Raw genomic sequence first — 27,979 nt, forward strand, 5'->3', positions numbered from 1 at the left:
TCAGTGGATCACCAGTTTGTTAGGGGTCATCTTTTCCAGGCTTACTTCTTTTTTTCTCAAGATCTAGTTCCTTTACATGGTAAACACTAAGACATTCTTAGTCCATCCATAACGAACAATCTAAGAATTCCCTTAATATATCACTTTTTCTACATACTCTGCTTTTTTGTTTTTGTTTTTTAGCCTGAAATCACTCACCCATCTTGAAAAACTCTACTAATCCTTGCAAACTGAGGATACACATCAGTTTCTCCTTGAGCAGACAGTAGAGAGCTTGGCTTGGAATCACAGCTTCCCTATTTATTAAAATGGTGAGCTGGAAAAGTTACTTAAGTGTCTTCTAGCTGTTTCCTCATCTGTAAAATGAGAACGGTGCTGACTTCAGAGGCTTTCTGAAGAGTAAATGAGTTACTATGTCTAAGGTGCTTAAAAGAGCACCTGGAACATAGTAAATGCTCAGAAAATGTTTGCCATTATTATTATGAAAATGTTTGCCACTTAGGTGGAGTGAGGGACATGCTTTTTGTTTCCACAGAGCCTAGAATACACCTTTAGTATAGCACTTACCGCATTTCTCTCTATAGAATCACATCTCCTTCCTATTTAGGCAATGGGCATTTGACTGGCAAGGATCTTACTTTTCCTATATTTCTTATTTTTCTTCATATTCCAGAACCCTAGCTAACCTAATTACATTGTTTCGGTGCTTGATAAATGTTTAGTAAAGTGATAAAGTAGTGAGCAAGAATTAAACTGGAAGCTTGCGGAAAGAAGCAAATGTTAACCAGAAGGACAACTCAAAGAGGCAAGAGGTTGTAGCAACGAAATGGAAGCCAAAGTTTATTTCCAAGTTTTCTGGTGTGAGACCTATAGGTGACATTCATTCACTCAACATATAAACATAGTAAACATCATACAGCAGTGAGGACCACCAAGTTCTGCCTTTATGAAGACCACATTCTATTGCAAAGAATCAGAAAAGAAGCATAATGTTGTACAGTAGTAAGTGCTAAGTAGAAACATAAAAGAGAAATGTGATTAAAAGTTGATTAAAAACATGAAGAGTTTAGTTTTGCCTATGAATAGACTTGAGGAAATCAGAGCTGCAAGAGACGGTGAGAGAATTCTGTGGTTGGTGTACAGCAAAGAGACTGGAGTAAAGATGGAGATGTGAGTTCTTTACGTAAATGGGATTAGGCCCTATGGATTTACCTAAGGAAGAAATGTAAACAGAAAAGAGAACAGAGGATAAATAGGAATACAAAGAGAAAGAGAATGATGGGAGACAGTATCTTAAGGAATACATACAATACTGAAGAAGCAGAAGAAAACAGCAAATTGTGGCCAGGCGCGGTGGTTCATGCCTGTAATCCCAGACCAAGGCAGGTGGATCATCTGAGGTTGGGAGTTCCAGACCAGCCAGGGCAAAATAGAGAAACCACATCTCTACTAAAAATACAAAATTAGCCGGGCGTGGTGGTGCATGCCTGTAATCCCAGCTACTCGGGAGGCTGAGGCAGAATAGCTTGAACCTGGGAGGTGGAGGTTGGGGTGAGCTGAGATCACACTCCAGCCTGAGCAACAAGAGTGAAATGCTGTCTCAAAAAAAAAAAAGAAAAGAAAACAGCAAATTGTTTAAAGAAACAGCAGGGCATGCATTAAATATTTGTTAAATTGTGCATGGGTGAAAACACAGCTTTAACTCCCGAGCATTCCTAGCTTTGGGTCTTCAATAAAGCCAAATGCCACAGAAGCTGAACGGAGTGAGATGAGAAAAAAAGGCATCAAATGCTTGGTATAGTCAAAGAAATGCTCAAGGATAAGGGTTTGATAATAAATAAAAGTCACTTCTTTAATTTTAAAAAATTAACCACTATCCCTATGCTCTAATACATGTAATTTCTCTAGGATCAAGTTGTTTTTAATGTACACTCTGCACAGAGCCTGGATATAGAAACGCTTAAAAGACGCTTTAGTGTATGAAGATTTGCCTTTCATCACAGCTCTTGAGACATAACTAAAATGTGTTTTCATAGAGCGGTCATCAAAACGTTACCATAGCAGTGTCCGGATTGTAGTCATCGATCTGTTCAAAAGTATTTATATCTTTATTTCCAAGTGCTATTTGAAGAGCTATGGAATCATCAACATATCTAGGTTAGTAAGATTAAGGAAAAAGGTATTTATTAACAACCAACCAAATGATACTAAACTTAGATGGAAAAATGTTGTCTATTGTCACAGAAAATCCATACGTTTATGACTTAAATGGAGTCTCCTTACTTTATGCATCAGCATCACTGAAAGCAAAGACACAGTTTGCTAGTCTCTATCTGTTCCTGCAGGAGTTGGTGTCTTCTGACGAGGGCCTATGCCATCATTGACTCCCTCCCTTTCAAGGGAAACAGAGGGGAAAGTCCTAGCCACCACCTAAGTGACTCAGGGCTCCGAATCAGCCTGCACGCACATGGCCGGTGGCTATGGGAAGGGCATCCTCTCCTGGTGCACTCAAATGCCCAGAATGCTCCTCCTGATAAGTTGAGCTTGCTTGCCACGAGGAGGTCCTCTCAAGAGCCACCTTTGGAATGTGGTACCGTAAGTGACGGACCCTGTGTATGCTCCTGTCAGTCAATCTAAGGAGAATGCATAGTGGATGAGTCTTCGGTTTATGAACAAAAAGTTGTTCTAAATTTTTACTAGCATGGTAATTTAAATGAACAATATACAGATTTCACTATAAAAAAAAAGCAAAAAATAATGTGCAAGCTTTTTACTAAAGGCCTCACAAAAAATATCACCATAAAAATATTGAAGAAAAATACTCAAATTCTACCATTCTGGTTCAGAAAGGATACTGCCCAGCGTAGCTTAGTGTTTCAGGATCAACATCATCTTCATAGGCGTTCAGAGGAATAAGTTTCCTTTTGATGGGATCAAAAACTAGCTGATAGAGGAAGGTATTGTTGGCCCGAATAAATCCTTTGATGTAATCCTCTGGTACCATGATATTCATCTTGAGATAATGTCCAATTTTCTTGATAACCTAACAATACATGCAAAAATATTTTATCTGCAACTAAAGAACAGGGAACATATTATCCTCAAGGCTGACTGATTTACATTACAGGGTCATGAAGAGGGATTGACACATTCACTACTTTCATCTACGTTAAAAAATTCCACCAGCTAACACAACCATGTTGTATCACTTAAAATTCTAAGTCTCATAACTAGTATTTTCTTTGTTTTTTTCTATTACTAATTTGAGGGATAAAAACATACAGTTATATAATACATCAAGTTTGTGTTTCTAGGTGTAACTCTGAGATACATTATTCATTCAACTTCAAAGTCCTTTTTATCAAGAAAGGAAAAAACAAAGAACATCCAAAACCTGAAAATTAAAAAAAATCCAAATATTCCGAGATCATATGTTTAAACCAAGTTGACATTCTGATTTCTGTGACAGTCATGGATGCTTAAAACTGGAAAGGATCCTAAACACTGCACAGGAAATTCATAGATGAAAAAGGGAAGACCCAGAGAACCAAAGGGATCCTGGAGTCACAGGCTAGTTAAGGCATGTGGTCCTATTCCCACTTGGGACACTATCTTCCAACCTAGAGATCTTTCCATTACATTACATCACTCTTAGCCCTGAGGACTCATGCCTTGTACTCTTGGAAACAGAAAAATGGAATTTCTGCTCTGCAAACTGTAAGGGCTTTAGAGAATATCCAAGGGGGAAAATGAGCTTCTTTGATGTTTATTTTTTAAGAGAAACTACAAAGTAGTGATGTCCAGAGTCTCAGAATTTTCCAGAGGATATATGACACATGATATCAAATGAGACTTAATGAGGCAGCAGATACAGGTTGGGTACACATTATCCAAAATGCTCGGCACCAGAAGTATTTCAGATTTTGAATTTTTTCAGATTGTGGAATATTTGCATATACACATTATGAGATAACTTGGGGATGGGACCCAAGTCTAAACATAAAATCCATTTACATTTCTACACACTGACAGCAAGAGGGTGAAGGAAAAAAAACTCAATTTATGTTTCATATAAGCCTTACACACATAGACTGAAGGTAACTTTATACAGTATTTTTAATAATTTTGTGTACCCTTCACATGAGATGAGATGTGGAATTTTTCACTTGCCATGCCAGGACTCAAAAAGTTTTGGATTTTTGAACATTTCAGATTTTTGGATTAGGGATGTTCAACTTGTATACAAACACAGCTGTCTTACTATTAGGCCACATTAAAGAGATTTGCATAAATGCATGATTCCTCTCTCATAATTTTTATTTTTCATAAAAGCATGCTATTTATGCTAACAAGTAATGAGTTTATTATAAAGTTTAAGTGAATTGATAAACATTTAAATTTGTTTTTTTAATTCAGTAAATATCAATAGCTATTGCCTACATAAACAAAAAATATTACCATAAAGAGGTTGAGGAGGGTAAATGGATCTTGAGACCAAAAAGTTTGAGAACCACTACTATAGAGTTATAGCACAGAAGTCAAAAGACTCTGAGTTTAATTTTACCCTATAATATTTTGCCCCTGAGACTCTTTATACTAGTCTTTATTTTAAAAATCACTACTTTTTTGCCAATTGCAGAAAACATGATTTTCCCAATATATGTTAGTTGCTAAAGCAAAGTTCTAGTGCCTCAGTCATTTGCTCCTTTTAGTAATGTAATATAGGTGATTCACATAACAGAATATTTAAATCCATATTCTGATTTATTATTTTATTAAGGAAATGCTTCAGAAACTGAATATGACACTTAGCAATTCACTCTTACCTTTACTATATCTGGATTATTGGCTAGTCTTAGGACTTTGCATGCTTTTGCCAATCCAATCCCACGCAGTGATGAAAGGTAGTCACAGCCTGAAAGAATACACATGTAACGAAACTTCTCTTCTGTGAATATATCCCCAAGTTGTCTGCACATTCCTAGCCGAGCTTGATCAATTTCAAGTCCATTTCCAAACTGGTCCATCTTTAAAATCACCTTCAAAAGGAAGGGAAATTGTTAATACCTAGAAGGGCCACTTTTATTTGTCATTATCTAAGCCACTGCAATAATTTTAAGAAATCTTTCTTGTTCTTCACCATAACACTGAAAGAGAGGAGACACAGATAGACAGGCTGATGACTACAAAGTTTACAAATAAATTATGCTGAAGCACAGGATATGACTAGACAAGGCTATACAGCCAGGACTCAATTGTCACAATTCTGGTATAAAGAAAGCTCTTTTTGCATCTCTTTATTTCCTACTTATGTTACAGGGTTGACATGATAATCAAACAGTAATGCATACAAAAAACATTTTCTCTTTCTCTGTCACTTGTACCTTTTCAGTAATCTTTTTCCTTATTGTTGAAACAATACATGTTTATTGTAGAAAATTTGGAAAATATAGAAATTCGGGAAGAAAACAAGTCATCCATATTCCCTCATTCATCACTGTAGCCTAGCATTAATTAACCTTTTGATAGACACCCTTCTAGTCATAAATACAGGCATTAACAAAAATGAGAACATCCTGTAGTTTTGTATCTTAATTCTCCCTAAAGTTTTCCATGAAATAGTTTTATACATAATTCTAAATAACTGCATCACAACCCATTAGTACATAAGTTAGTATACCTAACCTAATCAAGAAATATAAAGCATATGTTGTTATTATTAAAAAATAAAACTGATAGGTCCACATTCTACTAAAGAATTTGCATAAAACAATAACAAACCCCTCCAACCTTAAGGGCTTACTTTGAAAAAGTATCCAGAGTACACAAACATCAAGCAGCAAAACCCTTCTTTTCATTTTAAATAATTATTAACATTATAAAAATAGATATCAGTTGCAAATATTCTATTAAAATAATTTATTTTATAAAACTTTGTAAGTATTATAAATATTATAAATTATAATAATTTCCTGGACAGGAAAAACTTCAGCTTCTTGATTTACACTACCTCTATCTACATAGAAAAGTAATACATAGTAGTCAGAGTTGAGTACCTTTTTACAGCCAAAAGCTAGGAGATCCGAGTCCTCTGTAATTATGGCTTGTACAATTCCTGCTTTGTTAAGATAGGCCAACTGCGCATCAGCTTCATAGGGAGCCACGAGGCAATCTACGCCTTGAGACCGGGCAGCCTGGAAGAGAATCAAAGTGAATCTCTAGCACGGCATTTGGAAAGTACTAAACAACTTCCTGTTTCAAACCCACTTTATGACTAGCCTCAGCACACACATGCTAATATTACTTTGAGAAATCATTTCCTCTGAAGTAGAGTTTTTCTACTATAAGTTTCAGTATATGTTGAACTAATTATATAGCCACTAAGACATTTTTTAAAACTCAATTTATAAAATTTGGAGAAAAGAAATACTGCTACACAGCCAGAGGAAAAAAGAATCCTACAAGTTACACAAGTGATTATTTTATTTTTTGGAGCTAGGTTCTGGCTCTGTCACCCAGGCTGGAGTGCAGTAGTGCCAGCCAGCAGGGTGCACTGCAGCTTTGACCTCCTGGGCTTCCCACCTCAGCCTCCCGAGTAGGTGGGACTACAGGTGCATGCCACCATGCCCAGCTAATTTTTTTGTATTTTTTGTGGAGACAAGGTTTTGCCATGTTGTCTAGGCTGGTCTCAAACTCCTGGACACAAGTGATCCACTCGCTTCAGTTTCCCAAAGTGTTGGCATTGTAAGAGTTAAGCCATTGTGCCTGGCCCAATTATTTTATATTATAGAAAGCTTCCATCTTAAGAATGGCTATGTTCCAAAAATATACATTCGTTTGGAGTTTTGAATATATGTTCCCCATAAAAATAACAGGTTGTCCTGTCAGGCTACGAAAATCAGTGTACTGACATAGTATTGATAAAATTATAGACCATATTCAGCAATGTCTTAGGGGAAAATATATACACGTGTGTGTATATGTATACACACAAATACAACTCTCCTCTAATAATATATCTTACATATATATTATAGACTATAGCACTATATTTAAACCAATGCATTATGAAAAAATACTTTTAAAATAACCTTGCTAAGAAAAACAGTCCCTATCATAGCCTCTGTGTCAAAATCTAACCAGTTGGAACTGGAACTTCCATGTTCTAAATTATGGGAAAATGGTTCCCAAGGCCTGAAGAGAGGCTTTGGGAAGTTTAAAAAAAAAAAAAAAAAAAAAAGGGAAGAAAAAAAGAGGAGGAAAGAGGTATCAAGATCCTGCTGCTATCAATTTTGGTGACAATTTGCAATTTGCTATTTTTCTCATTTTTTTTTCTTTTTTTGTCCAGCAATAGTCCTACTCTCATCCTTTTACACCACTATTTATGTCCAATCAGGGTTTCTCCTCTACTTCCGCACACGATGCAGCCTCTCTTCTCCCGACTACACAGAGCACACATTTCCCTATACATCACACTCTCTCTCTCTTGCATCCCACCCTTTCCTTCTAGCTTCACCCATACAGAAAGAGCCAGAGACTCAAATGACAAAGCCAAAATCGGAACTGTAGTGCCTATTTTAGCTCAGGAACTGGATGTCAGAACTGTGAGCTAGAAAAAGCTGACTCCACCTTTATCATCATACCTTTAACAGGCCGGGCACGGTGGCTCACCCTTGTAATCCGAGCACTTTGGGAGGCCGAGGTGGGCGGATCACCTGAGGTTGGGAGTTCGAGACCAGCGTGACCAACATGGTGAAACCCGTCTCTACTAAAAATACAAAATTAGCCAGGCATGATGGCGCATGCCTGTAACCCCAGCTACTTGGGAGGCTGAGGCAGGAGAATCGCTTGAACCCAGGAGGTGGAGGTTGCAGTGAACCGAGATCGTGCCATCGCGCTCCAGCCTGGGCAACGAGAGTGAAACTCTGCCTCAAAACAAGCAAACGAACAATAAAACCACAACGCCTTTACCAAGTAGGCTCTAAAAAGGGGAAAGTGAGGGCTGGGACTGTGGGCACCTTGACACTAAGATGTACAGGAATAAGGAAAGAAGCTGCTGCAAGGAGGAGGCAAAAGGGAACAGAAGTCTGTAGGGTGCCTGGGGCAACAAAACTAAATCACAGATCTGTCATTCAGGAGTGCCAGTTACAGTAAGTGTTGAAGACTATAGGTGAGTTGGGTGAGACCGACGCCTCCAGGAATTTGTTCCTTCCATCTCTTTATTTTTTTATTTTAAATAGAGACAGGGTCTCATCATGTTGCCCAGGATGGTCTCAAACTCCTGAGCTCAAATGATCCTCCTGCCTCAGCGTCCCAAAGTGCTGGGATTACAGGTGTGAGCCACCGTGTCTGGCCCTGTTCCTTCCACTGCTATGGAACAATATGACTAAAGAGAGAGCCTTACTTATGCCTTAGGATTTCTCCTCGGAAATTGTTGAAGTCTTCTCTAACTAATGATGCTGTTCCCGTCTTCTTCTGACATCTGCCCTTTACTTGAAGTTAGGCCTAGAACAATTTTCCACCCTTGATTTTCTTCCTCTCCCATTAATAAACAAGTTGTAACTAGCTTTGGTGAACCTGCCCATCTGCCCCTTTGTCTTCATTTTCCAGTGGCTTACTTTAATTACTTTGTGGGCCATGGCATGGGTGATATTGACAGACCGGGTGAAACACTCTCGGGCTTCCGAGACTTTCCCCTCACGAAGAAGCTGCTTTCCCTTAAGAAGATTGGCTTGTCGTCTTCTGCAAGGGAAGAACATTTTTAAAATATAAAACATTTAAGACGCTGACTCAAGAAACTGTAACAAAACTATAATTCAAGAAGCTTTCCTAGAATTGAAAAAAGTTTTTGACTCATTAGAAAGTACACACCAGGTCCTTGAGAACATTAACCCAGATGTTTTGGGCTTCTAAGGCAAAAAGAACAAGTGATTTAGAATGACCATATGCACACACACACACACAAGATTACCATTACACTTTTCCACAGCAATTCTTTATGTCAAAGAAAATATAGTAACTAAGATACTTTTAAACAAAAGTGATAATAATGTAGCAGATGCATAACATTTAAGGGAATCTGTTCACATACTAGGCTATAAAATAAGCCTCAACAAATTAAAATTTTATTTATTAATTTTTTTTTAGGCCAGGCACAGTGGCTCATGCCTGTAATTCCAGCACTTTGGGAGGCCAAGGCGGGTAGATCACTTGAGGCCAGGAGTTTGAGACCAGCCTGGCCAACATGGCAAAACCCCATCTCTACTAAAAATTCAAAAATTAGCCGGGCATGGTGGTGCGTGCCTGTAGTCCCAGCTACTTGGGAGGCTGAGATACAAGAATTTCTTGAATCTGGGAGGTGGAGGTCCCAGCGAGCCAAGATTGCAGCACTGCACTCTAGACTGGGCGATAGAGTGAGACTGTCAAAAAAGAAAAAGAAAAAGAAAAGTTTTAGTGACTGGGTCTCACTATGTTGCCCAGGCTGGAGTACAGTGGCTATTCACAGAGATGATCATAGGGCACTAAAGTGGTGAACTCCTGGGCTCAAGTGATCCTCTTGCCCCAACCTCCTGAGTACCTAGGACAACAGGCGCAAGCCACTGAGCCTGGCTTAAAATTTTAAAAATTGGTACCATATAGACTATAGTGTCTGACCTTAGTGCAATTAAGTTAGAGATTAAGTAGAGAATTAACTTACTCTCTTCTAGATCTCTCTACTTCCTTTTTAGAAGGTAAAGTACATCCATCAAATACGAGAATAGGCTTGATCCCATGAGATAGTAACATATTTACAAATTTCATACAAAATCCTACATACCTATGGAAAAAAAGAAAAATACATTTCAGTGCTTCGCCTTTCTTAAGGTAATACTTCTGCCCTATTTTAAGCCAGATGAGAAAACTATGAAAAGAGAAAGTTTTTTATTTTGTTATTTTAAGCAAATGTTTTCGTAGGAATTGGAACTCTAACTTACTAGACTTGGATTCAAATCCTGCCTTGGATACTTATGAGCCAAGTGATGTCTGGTGAACTACTTGATCCTCCAAGCCTTGGTTTCCTTACCAGTGAATTAAAAAGCTTTGATATCCCTTCTAATTCTCACATCTTTGGTTTCAAATCTGGTCTTTTCCCCTCATTTTTTTATGTTAAAAAATGTCAAATCTATTGAAAAGTTGAAAGAACAGTACAGTAAACACTGGATTCTTCCAACAATACCACATCACGGCTAAGTAATTTAATAGTGATATAATACTATTTAATACTATTTATATTATAATTGGTACAATTGTCTCAGTAATGTTTCTTATATTCAGTGGTGTCCTGGTAAATGTTTAACAACCAGTTCTCGGGGAAGAGGTGCCTGATTTCCCTGAGATAAATATTCCTCAATGGCAGATGAGCTACCTAGGTGAACTCAATGAATGCTGAGCTGAGAAGACATGGTGCATAAAGAGCCCATATGAGTTGGCTCCAGGACACCACTGCTACTATTTTTTCCAAATCCAGGATCCAATCGAGGGTCAGGTATTACATTAGGTATTGGAACAAAAACAACTGCATTTACAACTTCTATCATTTTATAAAGAAAAGGACATTTTAGCTCAAAAACAGGAAGGGGAAAACAATCTTTAAAGGTAATCTTTTTGCATAACGCAAACTTAGCAGCTAAAATAAAGAAAATAAAAGATGACCTTTTAAATCATATATAGTCATCTTGATGAAAGACTCACTACATTGTTATCCTTATTTTTTCTATTTGTTGTAGATCAGTGACAGTGAACTTGCATTGGCATGGAACAATGATTGGGACCTGCTGATCATAAAGCAAAATTTAGAAGAAAGCAAATAAGAAATAATAATGAAATTTATAACACATTTGTTTCTTTGCTAACCAGGATTAGCAGTATGTTTTCTGTACCCAAGAATGTGGGAGTCAGAAATCATCATGGATTTCAAAGCATTTGTTAAAACATTTATCTTAGGTTAAGAATTGGGCCAGGCATGGTGGCTCATGCCTGTAATCTCAGCACTTTGGGAGGCCAAAGCAGGTGGATCACTTGAGGTCAGGAGTTCGAGACCTGCCTGGCCAACATGGTGAAACCCTGTCTCTACTAAAAATACAAAAATTAGCCCGGCGTGGTGGTGCGTGCCTATAATCCCAGCTACTTGGGAGGTTGAGACAGGAGAATTGCTTGAACCTGGGAGGCGGAGGTTGCAGTGAGCCGAGATTGTGCCACTGCACTCCAGCCTGGGCAACAGAAATTGCGTCTCAAAAAAATAAATAAATAAATATAAATACATATAAATAAAATAAAGGAGATATGAATAGTCTTTGTCCATCAGTGTCTTGATACTCCGGCTTATTATAAAGAAAGAAAACTAGGCCTATTATCACAGAAGGCAGTCATCCCTGATTTGGGAATATTCTAAAACATACAACTTTCACTTCCTGATAAGTTCTGGCATTGAGTGAAAACAATCCGTTTCTGGGGGAAAAAAAGGCACTGTAGGTCTCATTCTTAATTGTCAAAGAATTAATATAAGGTCTAGACTTACCTATCAGTAGGTTCACCTTTGGCTAGTTTTTCAGCACAAGCAATAGCTCCTTTGTGAAGCCAGCAATATGTATCCACAGCTACTACCTGCCCTTTATACTTCCTCACATGGATGGGTTCAGAAGCTTCTTTGATAAACTGTAGCAATCCGTGTATACCCATGGTGCCAAACTAACTACCTGATATGAAGAGACACAGGGAGAACAGTAATATTTAAAGATAAATATTTATCAAAACATTTTAGACAAATAAAGAGAAAGCTTGGAGTCCAAGGCAGAAATTGTTCAGAAATTCAAGAATCACTGCTCTTTAGTACTTTAGCTGGGCTCCTCCCTGTCAAACAATTTCCATAGGGTAGAATTTACATTAATCACTAATACTACCTCTAATGCCACTTGACATTTGCTTAATGTTTGTTTATTCTTTCCAAAGTGCTTTGGCACTTTCACTCCTAACACACGCTTCAAGGAGCCAGGCACAAAAAAAACCATGCGTGGGATGGCATCACATTGCCTCTACAAAGGGTATTAATTATAAGGGTCAACATGCAAATTCAAATAGGAGCAGAAACTCAAAACAGTTTGTAGGAACGTAAGCATTTCAATGAAAAAACAAAGGAAAAATTCAAAAAGGATTACAGAAATGATCCTGTACTTGTTTAGGACTGAAATTCACTGCTAGTAGAATGCATTATTCTAAGCACGAACATTCTGGTAATAAACAGTGGTGGTGTCTAGGGGCAACTCCATCAGTCTCTCTGAAAGCTACCCCAAAGAATTGTGAAACTGCGTCTGCTATGCAAATACAGCTTCAAGACAAATGCTTTAACTTTCCACCCCCTTCCATTCCAGGCCCCTAAGCCCTTTCTATACAGAGATTCTGGAACTGTCACAGCCCTTTCTGAAGAAACGACCTCCCCTCCACAACTCTACAATAAAAAGTTAGTAACGGGCACTGAGCAGTTGCTTAGCATTTCGTAATACAAATCTCTCCTACCAAACGTTAAGTTTGGAAGGAAGGGAAGAAAGAAAGTACAGGATCAGGAGTCAGCTTTACCCTGTTGACACCTTATCAGAGCTCTAAAGGTTCTAGTCCAGTTCTGAAATTTCAGAGGTTCTTAGACTCTCAACTCCACTCTGTGACTGGGATTCACTAGTTCTGCTATGAATGAATTTTTTCTTTTTCTTTTTTTTGAGACGGAGTCTCGCTCTGTCGCCCAGGCTGGAGTGCAGTGGCTGGATCTCGGCTCACTGCAAGCTCCTCATCCCGGGTTCACGCCATTCTCCTGCCTCAGCCTCCCGATAAACGGGGACTACAGGCGCCCGCTACCACGCCCGGCTAATTTTTATATTTTTAGCAGAGACGGGGTTTCACCGTGTTAGTCAGGATGATCTCGATCTCCTGACCTCGTGATCCGCCCGCCTCGGCCTCCCAAAGTGCTGGGATTACAGGCTTGAGCCACCGCGCCCGGCCTGTGAATAAATTTTAAACAAAGCAGCTAATCTGGATGCAGGTGGTCCTCAAGCCACAGTTTCAGAAAAAGTCTCTTACCTCTCAGATGCTATCTAAAGAGAGTTTTCTCTCACTCCGAGGAAAACGGATATAATAGTTCATGAAATTTACATAACTTTCTTCGGGGCCAGGCAAATATCCTCGAATAAGTATTTCTTCTTTAGCGTAGTAAGAATGGCTGCGTGCAACAGTAAGAATGACGGAGTACATATCTCAAAGAGATCGCATGTGGCACTCGCGGTAATAACAGCCCCATCTTCACTTTATCCCTCGGTCTCGCGGAGATGTGCAGGCGTGGCCCCCAAGCCCATTCCAGACGACACGTTTCCTTAGGTCTGCACAACATTATGGGAAAATGTACTTGTCAACATTTAAAGGTGCAGAGACTGCATGTAAAACCCGGACTGCCAGCTTCTGCGGGAAAATGAGAGAAGTCTGGCAACCCCGGCGCCTGCTCCAGCCCGGAATCATCTGCTCTCTCTCTCCCTCCATTCACTGAGTTGCAGACCTCTCGTGGCCAGACGTCCCCTCGGAACAAAACACACACTCCGCTCAGGATAAGGGCTCTGCTGTCGGGATGGGAAGATCACACCAGACTCTCTCCTTCCCCTCCTGGAAGACCCCGAATCCCGAGAGGAGGGTCGGAGGTGACGCGCAGGTCGACCCCCAAGGGAACCCACCCATTAGCCTCCGCACAGCCCGCTCCTCTCACCTTCCAAGAAGGGACTCTCCTCCTCCCCTTGAACGGAGCCGATTGGGGTTGGAGAAACCCGCCCCGACGCCCCTAACTCACTGTAGCCAGAGCACTCACGGCCAGCGACACAGAACACGGGGAACCTGGCTACACCGCGCGCGAAAGGCTGAGCTTTCAATTTGCGCGGGTTCCTTGCGGCCCCGCCCAGCGGATGTGACGTCAACGCGTACCCCGCAACCCGGCTCCGCCTCCTGCGGCTTCCAACACATAGGGTCGCGTCCTCAGCCCTCCGTCTCGCTGGGCAGACAGCGGCCCACTGCCCTACGACTCCAGCCTCTGCTGCCGGCCCGAACCCCTGCGGCTTCTTGAGGGACCGAGTGGCACTGGCGCTGCTGGCCGATGGTGAGCAACGCCCCGGAAGTTGGGAGTGTTTACACCCGTCGGGGCTGCTGGGCGTTGTAGTTCTCTCCTGGGTACAGCCCCGGTTCGGGAGGCTGACGTTGATAGAGCGCCGTCGCGCGTTTGTGTTGAGATTTTTCAAACCTGGAAAAGTTGCTCAGTCCCCCCTTGGCGTCATGAGTCCCATCCTAATTCCTTCATTCTCTTTAAAACGCCCGGTCGCCTCTGTACAAATCGCAATTGATTTCAGTTCACGCTGGGCTCTTTTCCCCATTGCAGTAGTAGTAGTGATTAAAATCTGTCCCTACCATTTTACCTAGAACACAGCCTCGTTTATTTTTGACATAAGTCGGGGGAAAATTAACTATATAACAAGACCTTGAAAATGGGCCTTAGAGACAAAGACTTTAAAGGCATTTTTGGACTTTCATGGTCACTTGTGGCTAGGTTTCCAGTCCTCATAATACCCCAGACCTCGTCGCTGCCCTCTTAGGAATATTGTGATTTAAAAAATTGGAAGAAACCTGAGGCCAGACCACAAAGTAATGTTCCGGGCTCAGAGATCAATAGGAGTGATAATTCAGACTCAATTCAAGGAATTGAAGGGGAAGAAGTGAGCACATTGTTAAAAAATGCTCCCCATTTGATTACCTTCTTTACATCTTTCTCCCTTCTTTTAAAGTCTTTTCATGATCAATGTAACATCTATCATGCCAATTTTTAAGGCATCTATGATGCCTTAAATTTATTACTAAAATTGTTGAAAAGGTGCCACGTTTGGGGAATGTGTTTGGAAGAGTAGTGTTGCTTCCTCCCTGGTTCTGGTCTTTAGAGCTGGGACTAGGAGAGATGAGAAAAGTTATCTTCCCTCCCTCTTCCAAAGGCTGTGGTAGACTCACCCTAAACTAGCTTGGAGTGGACTCTTGGGGAAAGTGGGGGACAGTTTCAAACTGCAGTAGATTAAAGAGGAACTTCAATGTGGGCAGCGTGTGTTTGTAGAAAAGCCTTCTTATTTATAATCATTGGACTAACCAGCTGTAGTAACTGCTTCAGTATCTAGAATCCAGCCATGAATATGTCACACATGGGGGTCTTAGGAAGGAACCCCAGAATCAAAAAGGTGTCCATTCCAGTGTCACTGAATCTGTCATAAAACTAACATGAGAGTTTGCTGCACTGTGAACGGCTCTTGTATTTACTATGAATTTGACTCCCAAGGTTTCAAACTGGATTCTTGGCTGCAGTGTTCAAAGACTAAAATTGAAAAAGAAACACTAGTTACAATACGTTTCACTAACAGAATATTTTTACTCTTTGGGAGGACAAAACCATTTGCATCAATGTGTGCAGTAATTTACTACTGCCTTAAGTGTGCCTGTCAGTTCCAGGTGGCATGGGGGACATAAAGAGATGACTTGTGTCTCCAAGGAACTGAAGGTCTAGTTCTGTAGACAAAACACATGTTTATCAGACAGTTAAGTCACAAGTCGTGATGGCATGTTATTAAATGCTGAAATAAATGGTGTATCCCATACGTTTCCAGCTTAAGACTCAGTTCCAATGTTACCAGTTTCCAAATGTCTTCCCTAAGGTGGATATTTGTTTGATATGCACACGCAGTCTGTGATGGCTCTTTTGCCCTGACGCTTCTCATACTCTCACTGTGTTTGAATTGCCTTTGCCCTTCAATAGCCCGAAAACCTTTTGAGGTAGGGTTGCCAGATTTAGCAAATAATAATGTAGGACACCCAGAAATTTGAATTTCAGATGAACAGCAGATAAATATTTAATATATCTAATGCAATATTTGAGACATATACTACAAGAAGTCCCCGTTTATCTGAAACTTAAATTTTTCTGGGCATTCTGTTATTTTATCTGGCAACCTTACTTCGAGGGCAGGGATTATGTCTATGAATTTTCACATCCCAGTAGCATTAGTGTTGATTTTAAACATTTCAAATGTATGGAGTAATACATGAGTGTCCTAGGTATGGCGCTATTATTATGGGTTTTCTGGGCTGCTCTTACTTTTTTTTTTTTTTTTTAAAATGTCAATTAGTATTTCTTTGATTGTGAGTTATTCTGTTATTTATGGACCTCATATATATTTTTTCTTTTTATTATTATTATACTTTAAGTTCTAGGGTACATGTGCACAACGTACAGGTTTGTTACATATGTATAAATGTGCCATGTTGGTGTGCTGCACCCATTAACTCGTCATTTACATTAGGTATATCTCCTAATGCTATCCCTCCCACCTCCCCCTCCCCACAATAGGCCCCGGTGTGTGATGTTCCCTGCCCTGTGTCCAAGTGATCTCATTGTTCAATTCCCACCTGTGAGTGAGAACATGTGGTGTTTGGTTTTCTGTTCTTGCAGTAGTTTGCTGAGAATGATGGTTTCCAGCTGCATCCATGTCCCTACAAAGGACATGAGCTCATCCTTTTTTTATGGCTGCATAGTATTCCGTGGTGTATATGTGCCACATTTTCTTAATTCAGTCTGTCATTGATGGACATTTGGGTTGATTCCAAGTCTTTGCTATTGTGAAGAGTGCCTCAGTAAACATACGTGTGCATGTGTCTTTATCGCAGCATGATTTATAATCCTTTGGGTATATACCCAGTAATGGGATGGCTGGGTCAAATGGTATTTCTAGTTCTAGATCCTTGAGGAATCACCACACTGTCTTCCACAATGGTCGAACTAGTTTACAGTCCCACCAACAGTGTAAAAGTGTTCCTATTTCTCCACATCCTCTCCAGCACCTGTTGTTTCCTGACTTTTTAATGATTGCCATTCTAACTGGTGTGAAATGGTATCTCATTGTGGTTTTGATTTGCATTTCTCTGATGGCGAGTGATGATGAGCATTTTTTCATGTGTCTGTTGGCTGTATGAATGTCTTCTTTTGAGAAGTGTCTGTTCATATCCTTTGCCCACTTTTTGATGGGGTTGTTTGTTTTTTTCTTGTAAATTTGTTTGAGTTCTTTGTAGGTTCTGGATATTAGCCCTTTGTCAGATGAGTAGATTGCAAAAATTTTTCCCATTCTGTAGGTTGCCTGTTCACTCCGATGGTAGTTTCTTTTGCTGTGCAGAAGCTCTTTAGTTTAATTAAATCCCATTTGTCAATTTTGCTGCTCTTTTCTTTATTTTTTTAATTTTTTTTTTAGACAGAGTTTTGCTCTTGTTGCCCAGGCTGGAGTATGATGGTGTGATCTCAGCTCACTGCAACCTCCGCCTCCTGGGTTCAAGTGATTCTCCTGCCTCAGTCTCCCGAGTAGCTGGGATTACAGGCATGTGCCACTATGCCCGGCTAATTTTGTATTTTAAGTAGAGACGGGGTTTCTCCATGTTGGTCAGGCTGGTCTCGAACTCCTGACCTCAGGTGATCTGCCCACCTCGGCCTCCCGGAGTGCTGGGATTACAGGTGTGAGCCAGCATGCCCCGCCAGCTCTTATGTTTAAATACTGTATCTTGTTGGAATATCAGGTTGCCTGATTTTTAATTTGGAAAATATCGTCTCCATTGTTATAGGTCAGTGTTTTCTAAAGTATGGAACATAGACAATGAGTTGGGGCCTAGTGACAGTTGCAGGTGCCCTCTCATGGCCTCCTGCCTTTGCCTGATTTCAGGCAGGGTTGCTAGAACCACAGCTGAGCAGCACCTTCCCCACCACAGACAGACAGACAGACAGACAGACAGACAGACACACACACACACACACACACACACACACGCATACACCAGTTATTTCTAAAACCGGACATAGGAGTGGGGGTTCTTTTTAGTCAGCAGCATGAGGAGGCTTTTTCTAAAGCTCAACTTCCCTCCAAATCAGGGACATGGGAACAGGGGACAACCTCAAGTGCTGGGCAAGTCAGCATCCTCTTGTCACCTCACGTGTGACTAGGTTTTTCTTTTGCTCCTCTGTTGAAATGAATATGGATAGGTGTTCAAAACAGTATGTATGCAGTGCAAAGGTTAAGATGATGAAGGGACTGTGCACAGTGCTGGTGACTATTACATAAACATAGAACAGAATATCCTTTTTTTTTTGACTGATCATCAACAGCTCTGTTTTTCTGTTTAAGTAACTTATTTTTAGGCACTCATTTTTGTAGCTCAGTTTGATTGATTTTGATTTGCATTAAATTATGTTTATTTTTTTAATTATTTCAATCGAATGACTCTTGTGTGCATTGTATTTTTACAGTTATTTCTATTATGGCAGGTGACACAATGTTAACATGAAATTTGCTTTTTAAGTAAATTTAAGTTGAAAAACTTTAAGTAAACAATGGAACAGGTGTTTTGCAACAGTCGTAAATATGAGTAAGTGAACCTTCCGAAACAGTCATTTCTCCCATCTTTAAAATAGTCCTTCAGCTTTCACCTCATTTGTCTGCTCCCATTACAGTAAAACTTTTTGAAAAAAATGCCTGTACTTGCTATCTCAAATTCCTCCATTTACTATTATAAATAGTAATATTATATTACTATTACATTATATTATATATGTAAAACAGACATATGGAAGGCATAACTCCTAAGCAAATTATCACAAAATGAACATACATTACCTCCACTCGGTCCCTCCCAGAAGACACTTTGTAGCTCATTTCTAATCACATATCTCTGTCCTAACTACTAATCTGCCTTATTACTGCAAGTGTTGCCTTGTTTGTGAAATTTATGTAAAAGAAATGATGCAGTTTTTATCCTTCAGCATTTGGCCTCTTTTACTCAACATCATGTTTGTGAGATTCATCTGTATTATCGAGAGCACCTATAGTTTGTTTTTTGTTTGCATTTCAATGTGGAATTCCATTATATAAGTACATTATAATTTATTCATTCTACTATTGATAGATATTGGAGTGGTTTCAAGATTCTATTACTACTGCTTCTATGAACATTCTTGTAACTTCATGTGCATGTGACTTCCACTCCCACTCTTCTTGCTCTTGCCCACTCTAGCCATCCAGCCTGTGTGCCATTCCTTGAATATGCCAGGTACAGTCCCACCTCTAGGGCTTTGCATACACTGTTCCTTCTTCCTAGAATGCTCTTCCAACAGATAGCCCCATAGCTTGGTCCTTTACTTCTCTCAGTCATACAGATAGGTTTCTTCTCAGTGAGATAATCTCCAATTATGCTATTTAGAATTGCAATTCCTATCTCTACTTTAGGATACCTAATTTTCCTTTCCCTGATTTATTTTTCTCCATGATACATACCATAATTGGACAAATTACATATTCTAGTTATCTGTTTATCGAGCACCTCTCACCTCACTATAATGAAAGCTCTATAAGGGCAGGAATTTTTGCCTATCTTCTATAACATTGTCTGGCACATAGTAAACTCCAGTAAACTCTGGTTGAATCGACAAATGAATATTGAAATTTGCTAACAGCCTGGATCTAAAATAGACACTGATGTTTTTAGAACTTAGACGTTTGGGCAATATAGCTATTTTCAAAGCTGTTTTACAGTGAAATTAAATAACTCCAAAGTTATCAGGATGAGTATTATTGGAATAATCTAGGATGGAGAATGCGGAAAGAATAAATGATGAGTATTATTGGAGTAATCTAGAATGGAGAATGCAGAAAGAATAAATGCCGTCCTCATTCCCTACTGCAGAGGGAAAATGATTTTAAATAGCCTCTGTTTTTGTCCTTCACCACAAAAAACTACGAAAAGCGTTTACGCAGAATGACACTTCTGAAAAATATTATCTCTGGCTCCAAAAATATACATTTTAGGGAAACTGGCATAGGTCTTTGGCAAAGCTCTCTTGGAGGTGATTGATATATTAGCATTGACATTATATATCTGTCTAAATAATAAGTGTTACTATTAGAGTCTTGAATTATAATATTTAGGGAACAATTAGTATTTTTCAGGTTAGTTGTATATGTTTACATCCTTAATTTATTTACCACTCATAACAATACTATGAGGATGGCACGTTTGTTATCCCCATTTTACAAGTGAGACAACTGAAGTACAAAGGGATCTGAACCCTATGTAGTTTGGCTGTAGAATCTGTGCTTTTAACTTACTTTTGGATGGTTAGCATATGCATTTATCTGTGGAGAGATAGATATTATGTTAACATTTTCAAAGTTACCAGTTGACTAAATTCCCTTTGGATGATTTGGGAAAAAGAGAGAAAAGGAACAACTTTTTTTAGAATCTACTGTGTTTTGCATGTGCTACCTCATGTAATCCTCATAATAGCTCTGGAAGATAACTATTGCTGCCCTCATTTACAGAAAAAAAAACGGAAGCAGAGAGAAGCAGGTAATAGTGTCATAGGCCTAAAGCTTTTATGTGGTGTGATTCAAATGTGATTCAGGCTGGTGTCTGTCTGACTCCAAATGGCTGTATTCCTCACTATGACACATAGTGGGAAGAATGTACCCGGTGAATAGCGAAGAACCAGAGAGGAGGAGGAATACATAGTTCCAGCTGGTAGCAGGCTGTCATGGAGTTGTGGAATCAAAAAGACAATAGGCACAATCCTAACTGAGAATGTTTGGATCCAACGATACATTTTTCTGACCTTGGCCTTCAAAGCTACTCCCAGGTGAGCTCAAGGTGAATGAGCGGGAGAGGGCCTCTGCAATCACGGCCAGGCTAATTCTTCATTCTTGTATGAGATCTTCAATAAATCATACATCCTGGGCCCAGTGGTTCAGACTGAGGAAGCTCCTCTTCTTACTGTTGGAGCCGCACTTGCCTCTCACGATTTTCAGTGTTACCACGACTTTCTCATGGCCCAAGTGAATTCGTTTATCTTCATGCTTCAACTTTTTGCTTTTGTTTTTTTAAAAAATTAAAAAGACAAAACGTTCAGAGAATGCTATCCACTTTCTTGGTGAACTTGGGACTTAGTCATAGGTGTGAAATGGATATTGCTCTCTTGACTTTAATGACAAAGTGTGACTTGCAATGGGATATCAGAATAATAGTTCCAAAGTGGTAAGCTGCTGAAGGACACCCACTCACTAGGTAGCAAAAAGGGACATTTCTATTGAAAACTCAGTGAAATATAATCTGGAACAATGAAACAGACATCAATACATCAACACAGTGAGAAAAACAACCAGCAACAGAATGCTTAGTGAGGAGAAATACAAGACGGAGAGGCTCAGCTAAACAAAGGCGTCACATTGATTATAAAGCTAAGAGTGGTCCTTGTGTGGTAAGTGCCAGATTCTGCATGAAGCAGCTGGTCTCAGAATCAAAGAGTAATGAATTTCTGTCCACTTATTGGTCTTTCAGCCTCCGGGGGACTTACTCAGCCAGCAGTTCTATTTTCAGAAGCAGAGGAAAAACACATGCTTTAATTCCATAATTTAAAATCTAATAAGTATTTTTAACAAACATCTGTGGCCAGTTTTTCCATTGTTCTTTTGTATCTCTATATATACATCTATCAGTATATCTCCATAGATAGCTTCCATTATCCCTTATATACCAGCTCAGTTAAGAGCTTAATCTCTAGCCTACCTTGCTTGAATTCAAATCTGGGCTGTGTAATGTATTAGCTGTTAATTTGCTGACGTTAGAAAAAGTTCCCCATCTCTTCATCTGATTGGGGTGACCTCGGAGCATAATGCAACCTCTGAAACAACTTAAACCAAGACTGCACTAATCTAAGTGAGCCATTGCACATTGACCCAATAATTTGATCAACCGAATAAAACGAAAATAAATAAGTTATTTTCCATTTTCCTTCTTTGAAAACTGGGAGAAACAATAGACCTAATTGAACTGCTTCATAAGATCGTGAAGATTAAATGAGATAATCTATTTAAATTGTATAGAGTCTAGTGTCTGGGTTGTGACACTCAATAGTGAAGTGAGAAAAAAACTCCAAAACATAGTCATGGACAGCAATGTATAGTTTGTCAAGAGCTTTCACATGCATTTCCATTTGGTCGTCAGAAGACGAGGCCTGGATCATTCAGTGGCTCACCTAATATCACAGAACAAGTGGTAGAGTCAGAACCTTTTATCTAAAGGAGATATTTTCATCCTTAGATTAATGTCCTTTTCACAATCTCATACTACTTTCCTTTAAAATGAAATTGCTGTTCTTTTTTGTAATTGATTTGGCCAACTTCATTTGTAATGGAAGAATCAAAATTAGAACCCGGGTCTGGTCCTGCAGTGTCTCGTCCTGAACCTCTGGTCTCCCTCAGGAATGACTCAGAAGGAACGGAACTGATTAAATTAAAATTTTGCTCATGCATGTTATCATTCATTTCTGAAAACTTGCTGGGATTTTAAAGAACTTTTAGTTACCTAAGGGAAGGAAATTAAATTTTACTGGGCAGAAGTCTTGGTGGCCAATGACAGAAACCCACCTCAACTTGGTTTTTGTATAAAGGGAATGCATTCCCTCTGTTGTAGGCTATATAACAAACCCAGTACCTCAGAATGTGACCTTATTTGGAGATAGGGTCTTTGCAGAGGTAATCAAGTTAAAATAAGGTCATTATTGGAGGGTTGGGGGTGAGGAGCTAATCCAATCTGACTGATGTTTCTATGAGAAGGAAAAATTTGGGTAAAGATACACATGGAGGGAAGCTGTGAGATAACACAGGGAGAAGACAACCATTTACAAGCCGGGGAGAGAAGCCTTGAACAGATCCTTTCCTCACAGCCCTCAGGAGAAGCAAACCCTGCACCTTGATCTGGAACTTCTAGCCTCCAGAACTATGAAGCAATACATTCTGATTGTTTACGCCAATCAATTTGTGGTTGTTAGCAGCCCTAACAAACAAATACACTCTCTTGTTCCTGAAAAGTTCAGGACTAACTCAAGAATTTAGGCTCGGATGGACTTGAGGGATCAAACGATATTATCAGGACTGGCGACTCTTCATGTCTTTTTCTTCTGTGCTGGTTTAGCCATATCTCATCAATTTAATAGTGCATGTTTTCCTTTTCTTTTTCACATGTCTGAAATCAAAATGCAATGTACAATTTCTTCTTACATTTCTTTATTGTTAGTAGTGTAGAAAATAATGGTTTATCTTGTAATTAACGGCATCTTAGGAAACCTTAGAGTGCTCTCAGGCAGGCTATTTATGGGGGCAAATTAGCAGCTCAAAGCTTAATATCTAAGTTACTCAGTGACTCCAGAGAACCTTTTCCCAATTGTTTCAGCAGAAGGCCCTGAGCAAATGTTCACTGGCCGTAAGTGACCTGGCTTTGCACACACTCAACCCTGGAAAGCAGGTTTGGGGGAGGGGCAGGTAGACGTCAGCACACTGAAACCACATGGCCTAAGAATGGTCAAAAGGGGATTTCCCAAAAGAAAACAAAGTGCTTTTACCAGGAGAGGAAGGGCTGAATGCCCAGAAGACCTGTGTCACCACAAGTACCTGCCTGTGCCAAGGGCTGCCACAGGACTCTTGCTTGATTCTCATGACAACTCTGTGAAGCAGGAGGTATTGTCAGATCCACTTCATTCATCAGGAAACTGAGGCTCGAAGAGCCACAGACCTATAGGCAGAGCTGAATATTGCCAAATGGTTACAGAGTGCTTGCAATGTGCAAGACGCCCCCTGAGGTCTACAAATACAAGGATGATACTGTCCTTGTGCCTGAGGAGCTCAGCCTAGAGGGGAGATAGACCCAAAGCACCAAACAGCTTACTGTGAAATAAAAGGGTACCACAACAGAAATGGGAACGTAGTACTGTGAAAACGATTAAGTCTGCTTCGGCAGGAAGGGAGACCCAGTATGGAAGCAGGCGTTGGAAAAGGTTTTCTTCACACCCTAAAAACACCTTTCTTACACTTGTGGCAAATTCCAACAGCAGAGCACTGGGAAACAGTGATCTTGTTAAACCTTGCAAAGGGCCCGGTACATGGATAGTGTTTATTAGACAGCTACAGAGTGAGTGATTACAAGGATTAAGTAGGTCTTACTCAATGAAACTAAAAGTCACTGGACGTGATCTTGCTTTACAGGTCCTGGGCCTCCAGCTTTGTGGACAGTCAGGATATCTAAGGGTGCCATTTTGCTCCAGATTTGCAAACAGAGGGACTCATAGCTCTCAAGTTCCCGCTGTCTTTTCCTCTGAACTTTGAGCAACATTCTTCTGCTTGTTTGAGCTGTTTCATTATGAATCATCTCCCTATATTAATAAACATTTGTTTTCTAAACATTGGTTTCATGTAACTTTAAAAAAATCTTACCAGGTTGTGATAGAGCTCACTTTTACTCTGCTTTGTTTTCATAAACTAAAAAAAATGTAATTTTATAAAATATGTAAGTTTTCATAAATCTTTGTGTCTCAGTCTATAAGAAAGTGATATGTATTTTTAATTTCTATTCTGTTGATTTTTTTTTCTTTTTTAAAATGAAACTAGAAGCAAATCTCATTTATTCTACTAATTTTTTATGATCAAGTTTTATCACAAGGCAAGGATGGGTAGCTGACTTATTCTCACACTGATGCCCTCTGGTCTTCCTTGCTGTGTTCCCTCCCCTAGTTTCTGGAATCTCCCTTTTCCATCTAAGATATGCTCAGTGTGTGTATATATATATATGTGTGTGTGTGTGTATATATAGAGAGAGAGAGAGAAAGAGAGAGAGAGAGAGAGAGAGAGAGAGAGAGAGAGAGAGAGAGAGAGTCAAAAATTTAAAAGGATGGGGTACTGGCTGTGTTGACCAGGTTAGTACCGAACTCCTGGCCTCAAGTGATCCTCCCATCTCGGCCTCCCAAAGTGCTGGGATTACAGACCTGAGCCACCACGCCTGGCCTCTACTACTGTTTTATGAGTACCTTTATGATGTCCAGTATCCTTGTTGGTAGGACCTTTGTCCACTACGGCTGATAAACCCAATTACTCTTCCAAAATGAAAATTTGAGCTCATTGAGAGTTGTTTAGGAATTGTATTCCTTTTCTACACATACCACCTATAGCTGGTCTCTCTAGGCTGAGATATTTCTGCTCACTGGAGACCAGGTCATCAGTTACAGAGGCTTGGGTCAAGAAATGTCTTAGTCACAGTGAACCCACTACATTCCACTGTGTATCTGTCTCCCTTAGGCATGAACTTAGATTTTTCATATCAAAATTCCTGTAAGGCAGTGTGAAATTCTGTAAATTCTTTTTGGCAAAAGCATTTCTGGGCTTGCGTAGCTCAGATATAAGTCCCTTAATCTCATTGCCATTTTATCTTTATAAGCCGATCTTCAATAACTCTGCAACTATTATAATGACTTTTCAAACCTTCAGGTAACCTTCAGGTGTCTGTAACTCATACTGGTGAAATGCCACTATACAGCTTCCTAGAAATGATCAGAACTACCTAGAAATCTTGTTTGGGGTAGAAATTGTAGTTATATATAAAGCACCTTTATTCTTGAAAAGGGCACTGGCTCTATTCATCAAAAAATCCTCAGTTTAGGTGACCTTTTGAGAGTGAATGTGAGCAGAACGCAGACCATCTGCAGCTTAGGTTTTGCTGGCACGTTGCAGCCCCATTGAAAGATCTGGCTGTTGCAGTGGGAGTCCTCATGGACCACGGGTCCTGCCCACCTTTCTTTTGTCCTGTGTATTTTGTAAAGGGCTGGCTCCTACTGATGCTAGGACTTACTTTGTCACCCTTAGGTAGTATCTGTGCTTAGACTAAATGTCACATCCTTCTTTCTCGAATTACCCACTTATTGCAAGTTAAGATACCTCCATGCCTCCTAAATCAATGTGTATCTTCTAATTATAATAGAAACACATATTTTTTGGTAGTGACCACAGGAAAATACAGAAATATATCGAGAAGAAAACAAAAATCTCCAGTAATACTACTGTTATATCCAGAAATAACTACCATTAACATCTTCTGTGTTTCCTGGCACTGTTGCTTTTAATGCCTGTGTGTGTATGCATATTTAAAAAATAAACTTGGCTTTATAATAGATATAAATAAAATGTTGCGTGTTTTCTCATATGTCAGTACTTCATGAGTGTTTTCCTGTGCAGTACATTTTCTTTGAACATGTCCTATTATATATTCCTTCATTATGAATGAATCATAATGATTTAACTCTGCACCTATCATTGGGTGTTTGGCTTGTATTTATCTTTTATTGTTAGTGGTGGGCATATTTATATCTTTATTTTCTTATCCAATAATCTACTTAGGATTAATTCCTTGAAGAGGAATTGCAGAGTTAAAAGCTTTGTTTTTATCTTAATGTTCTTGATATATACTGACAGATTGCCCTCCAGGAAGGGATTGTCAATTTAAATACCAGCTCTTACGCCTGCTTCTTTGAAAATTCTCCCCAAAATGAACGATATTTTTACTAATTTTATTTCTCTATATGATGGGTGAAAATGTTATTCACTCTTCTTTTCCGTTTTATTTCTTTGGATAATAAGAAATTAAACATTGACTTTCATGTGTTTTTTTCTTATTTACATATATTTTGTATGTTAATTCTTTCTATTCTGTTCATTTTTTTTCTACTAGATTCTTAAGGCTTTTCCTTCTTTTCATTTTTGTTAGACCTCAGCTACAGAGGATTGAGTTAAATGATACTCCTCTTTTCATGGAAATTATTAGCATCATTCCCTTTTATCCTGATTCCTGATTCCCATTTTCCTCTCCCTCTGCCCCACAGACACACATATGCAAGCTTCCTAGTGTGTTCAATGAATACTCTTTCAGTTATATGAATTCTTATTAAATGTGTGTTATTATAAACATGCGTTTTCAATTTATATAAATCAAATGGTACTGTGTATTACATTTAATTCTACTTCTTATTTTCATTTAGTGCTCAATAGCCACATGTGGTTAGTGGCGACTATATTGGACTGTGTAGATTTGGAACATTTTCTTTATTGTAGAAAGCTCCATTGGAGAAAACTATTCTAGATATGAGATGCAGATCAATTGTAGACCTTGAGATGTCTTCTCCTGTTCTGTCATGTGTCTGCTAAATTTGCCCATTGTTCCTCTATTGTATAGAAGTCTCCAAGTTTGAGGTAAATACATTTATTGTTACCCTTATGATTTGTGCTTTGCAAATTTTGTTTAAGAAGTCTTTTCCAACCCTAGATCACCAGTATATTCTGTTATGTTACCTTCTATTAATTTTTATAGTTTCTAACCTTTTACATTTAGATTTTCAGTCTGTTGAAGTTCACCTTTGTTATTTGGTGTTAGGTAGAAATCTAGTTTTATTTTTTCCATACATGAATAAGTTTCACCAGCATTGTCTGTTTTAAAATCTATGTCTTTTCTCCATTGATTAGTGGTGCTATTTTTATTACATATAAGTTCCCATGAGTGTATGGATCTGTTTCTGAACTCTGTCTTCTGTTTCATTGGTCTAGTTATTTGTTCTTCAAAATTCATACTTTTTATTATTGACATTGTTCTATGTCTTAGTATCTGACAGGACACATCCTGTTTTTATACTCTTCTTTTTAAAGGGTTGACCTATTTGTGGACATTTATTCTTCCAGGTAAATTTTAGAATACATTTATTTTAGTTTATCTAAAAGAAAACTGGAAGTTTGAATGAGATTGAATTCTATTTAGGCGAATTAAGTCTAACTCGAAAAACTTTGACATCTTGGATAATTAAATCAGCCTGTTTTAAACCATATATTTATATACCCATCTGTGTCCTTTATTGGCATTTAGAAGCTTCCCCCACCCCAGAGATGTTGTATATTCTGGTTCGGTTAGTCCCCATATATTTTATTGTTTTATTTCTGTAGATTGTATCTCCTTTTAAAGTTTTCTAGTTGATTATTGCTGCTAC

The 27,979-nt window shown here is 39.1% G+C and overlaps 1 protein-coding gene across 2 annotated transcripts in view; it reads right to left on the reverse strand.

The window, feature by feature from the left end:
• Nucleotides 1–13,988, reverse strand: part of EXO1 (exonuclease 1) — a 42,049-nt gene extending 28,061 nt beyond the window's left edge. The window contains exons 1-9 of one of the 2 annotated variants that reach the window (XM_015127244.3): nt 13,781–13,988; nt 13,108–13,403; nt 11,558–11,735; nt 9,698–9,817; nt 8,619–8,742; nt 6,057–6,194; nt 4,827–5,039; nt 2,856–3,043; nt 2,057–2,153 (exon numbers count right to left, since the gene is read on the reverse strand). In XM_015127244.3, the coding sequence (XP_014982730.3) occupies nt 2,057–2,153; nt 2,856–3,043; nt 4,827–5,039; nt 6,057–6,194; nt 8,619–8,742; nt 9,698–9,817; nt 11,558–11,718 (1,041 nt within the window). In that variant the 5' untranslated portion in view covers nt 11,719–11,735; nt 13,108–13,403; nt 13,781–13,988. The remainder of the gene's footprint in view (nt 1–2,056; nt 2,154–2,855; nt 3,044–4,826; nt 5,040–6,056; nt 6,195–8,618; nt 8,743–9,697; nt 9,818–11,557; nt 11,736–13,107; nt 13,404–13,780) is intronic. The other variant, XM_077986000.1, reaches the window with a different exon arrangement.
• Nucleotides 13,989–27,979: the final 13,991 nt, after the last annotated feature.

This window comes from Macaca mulatta, chromosome 1 (assembly GCF_049350105.2).
Source record: "Macaca mulatta isolate MMU2019108-1 chromosome 1, T2T-MMU8v2.0, whole genome shotgun sequence".
In the NCBI taxonomy this organism is placed as follows: Eukaryota; Metazoa; Chordata; class Mammalia; order Primates; family Cercopithecidae; genus Macaca; species Macaca mulatta.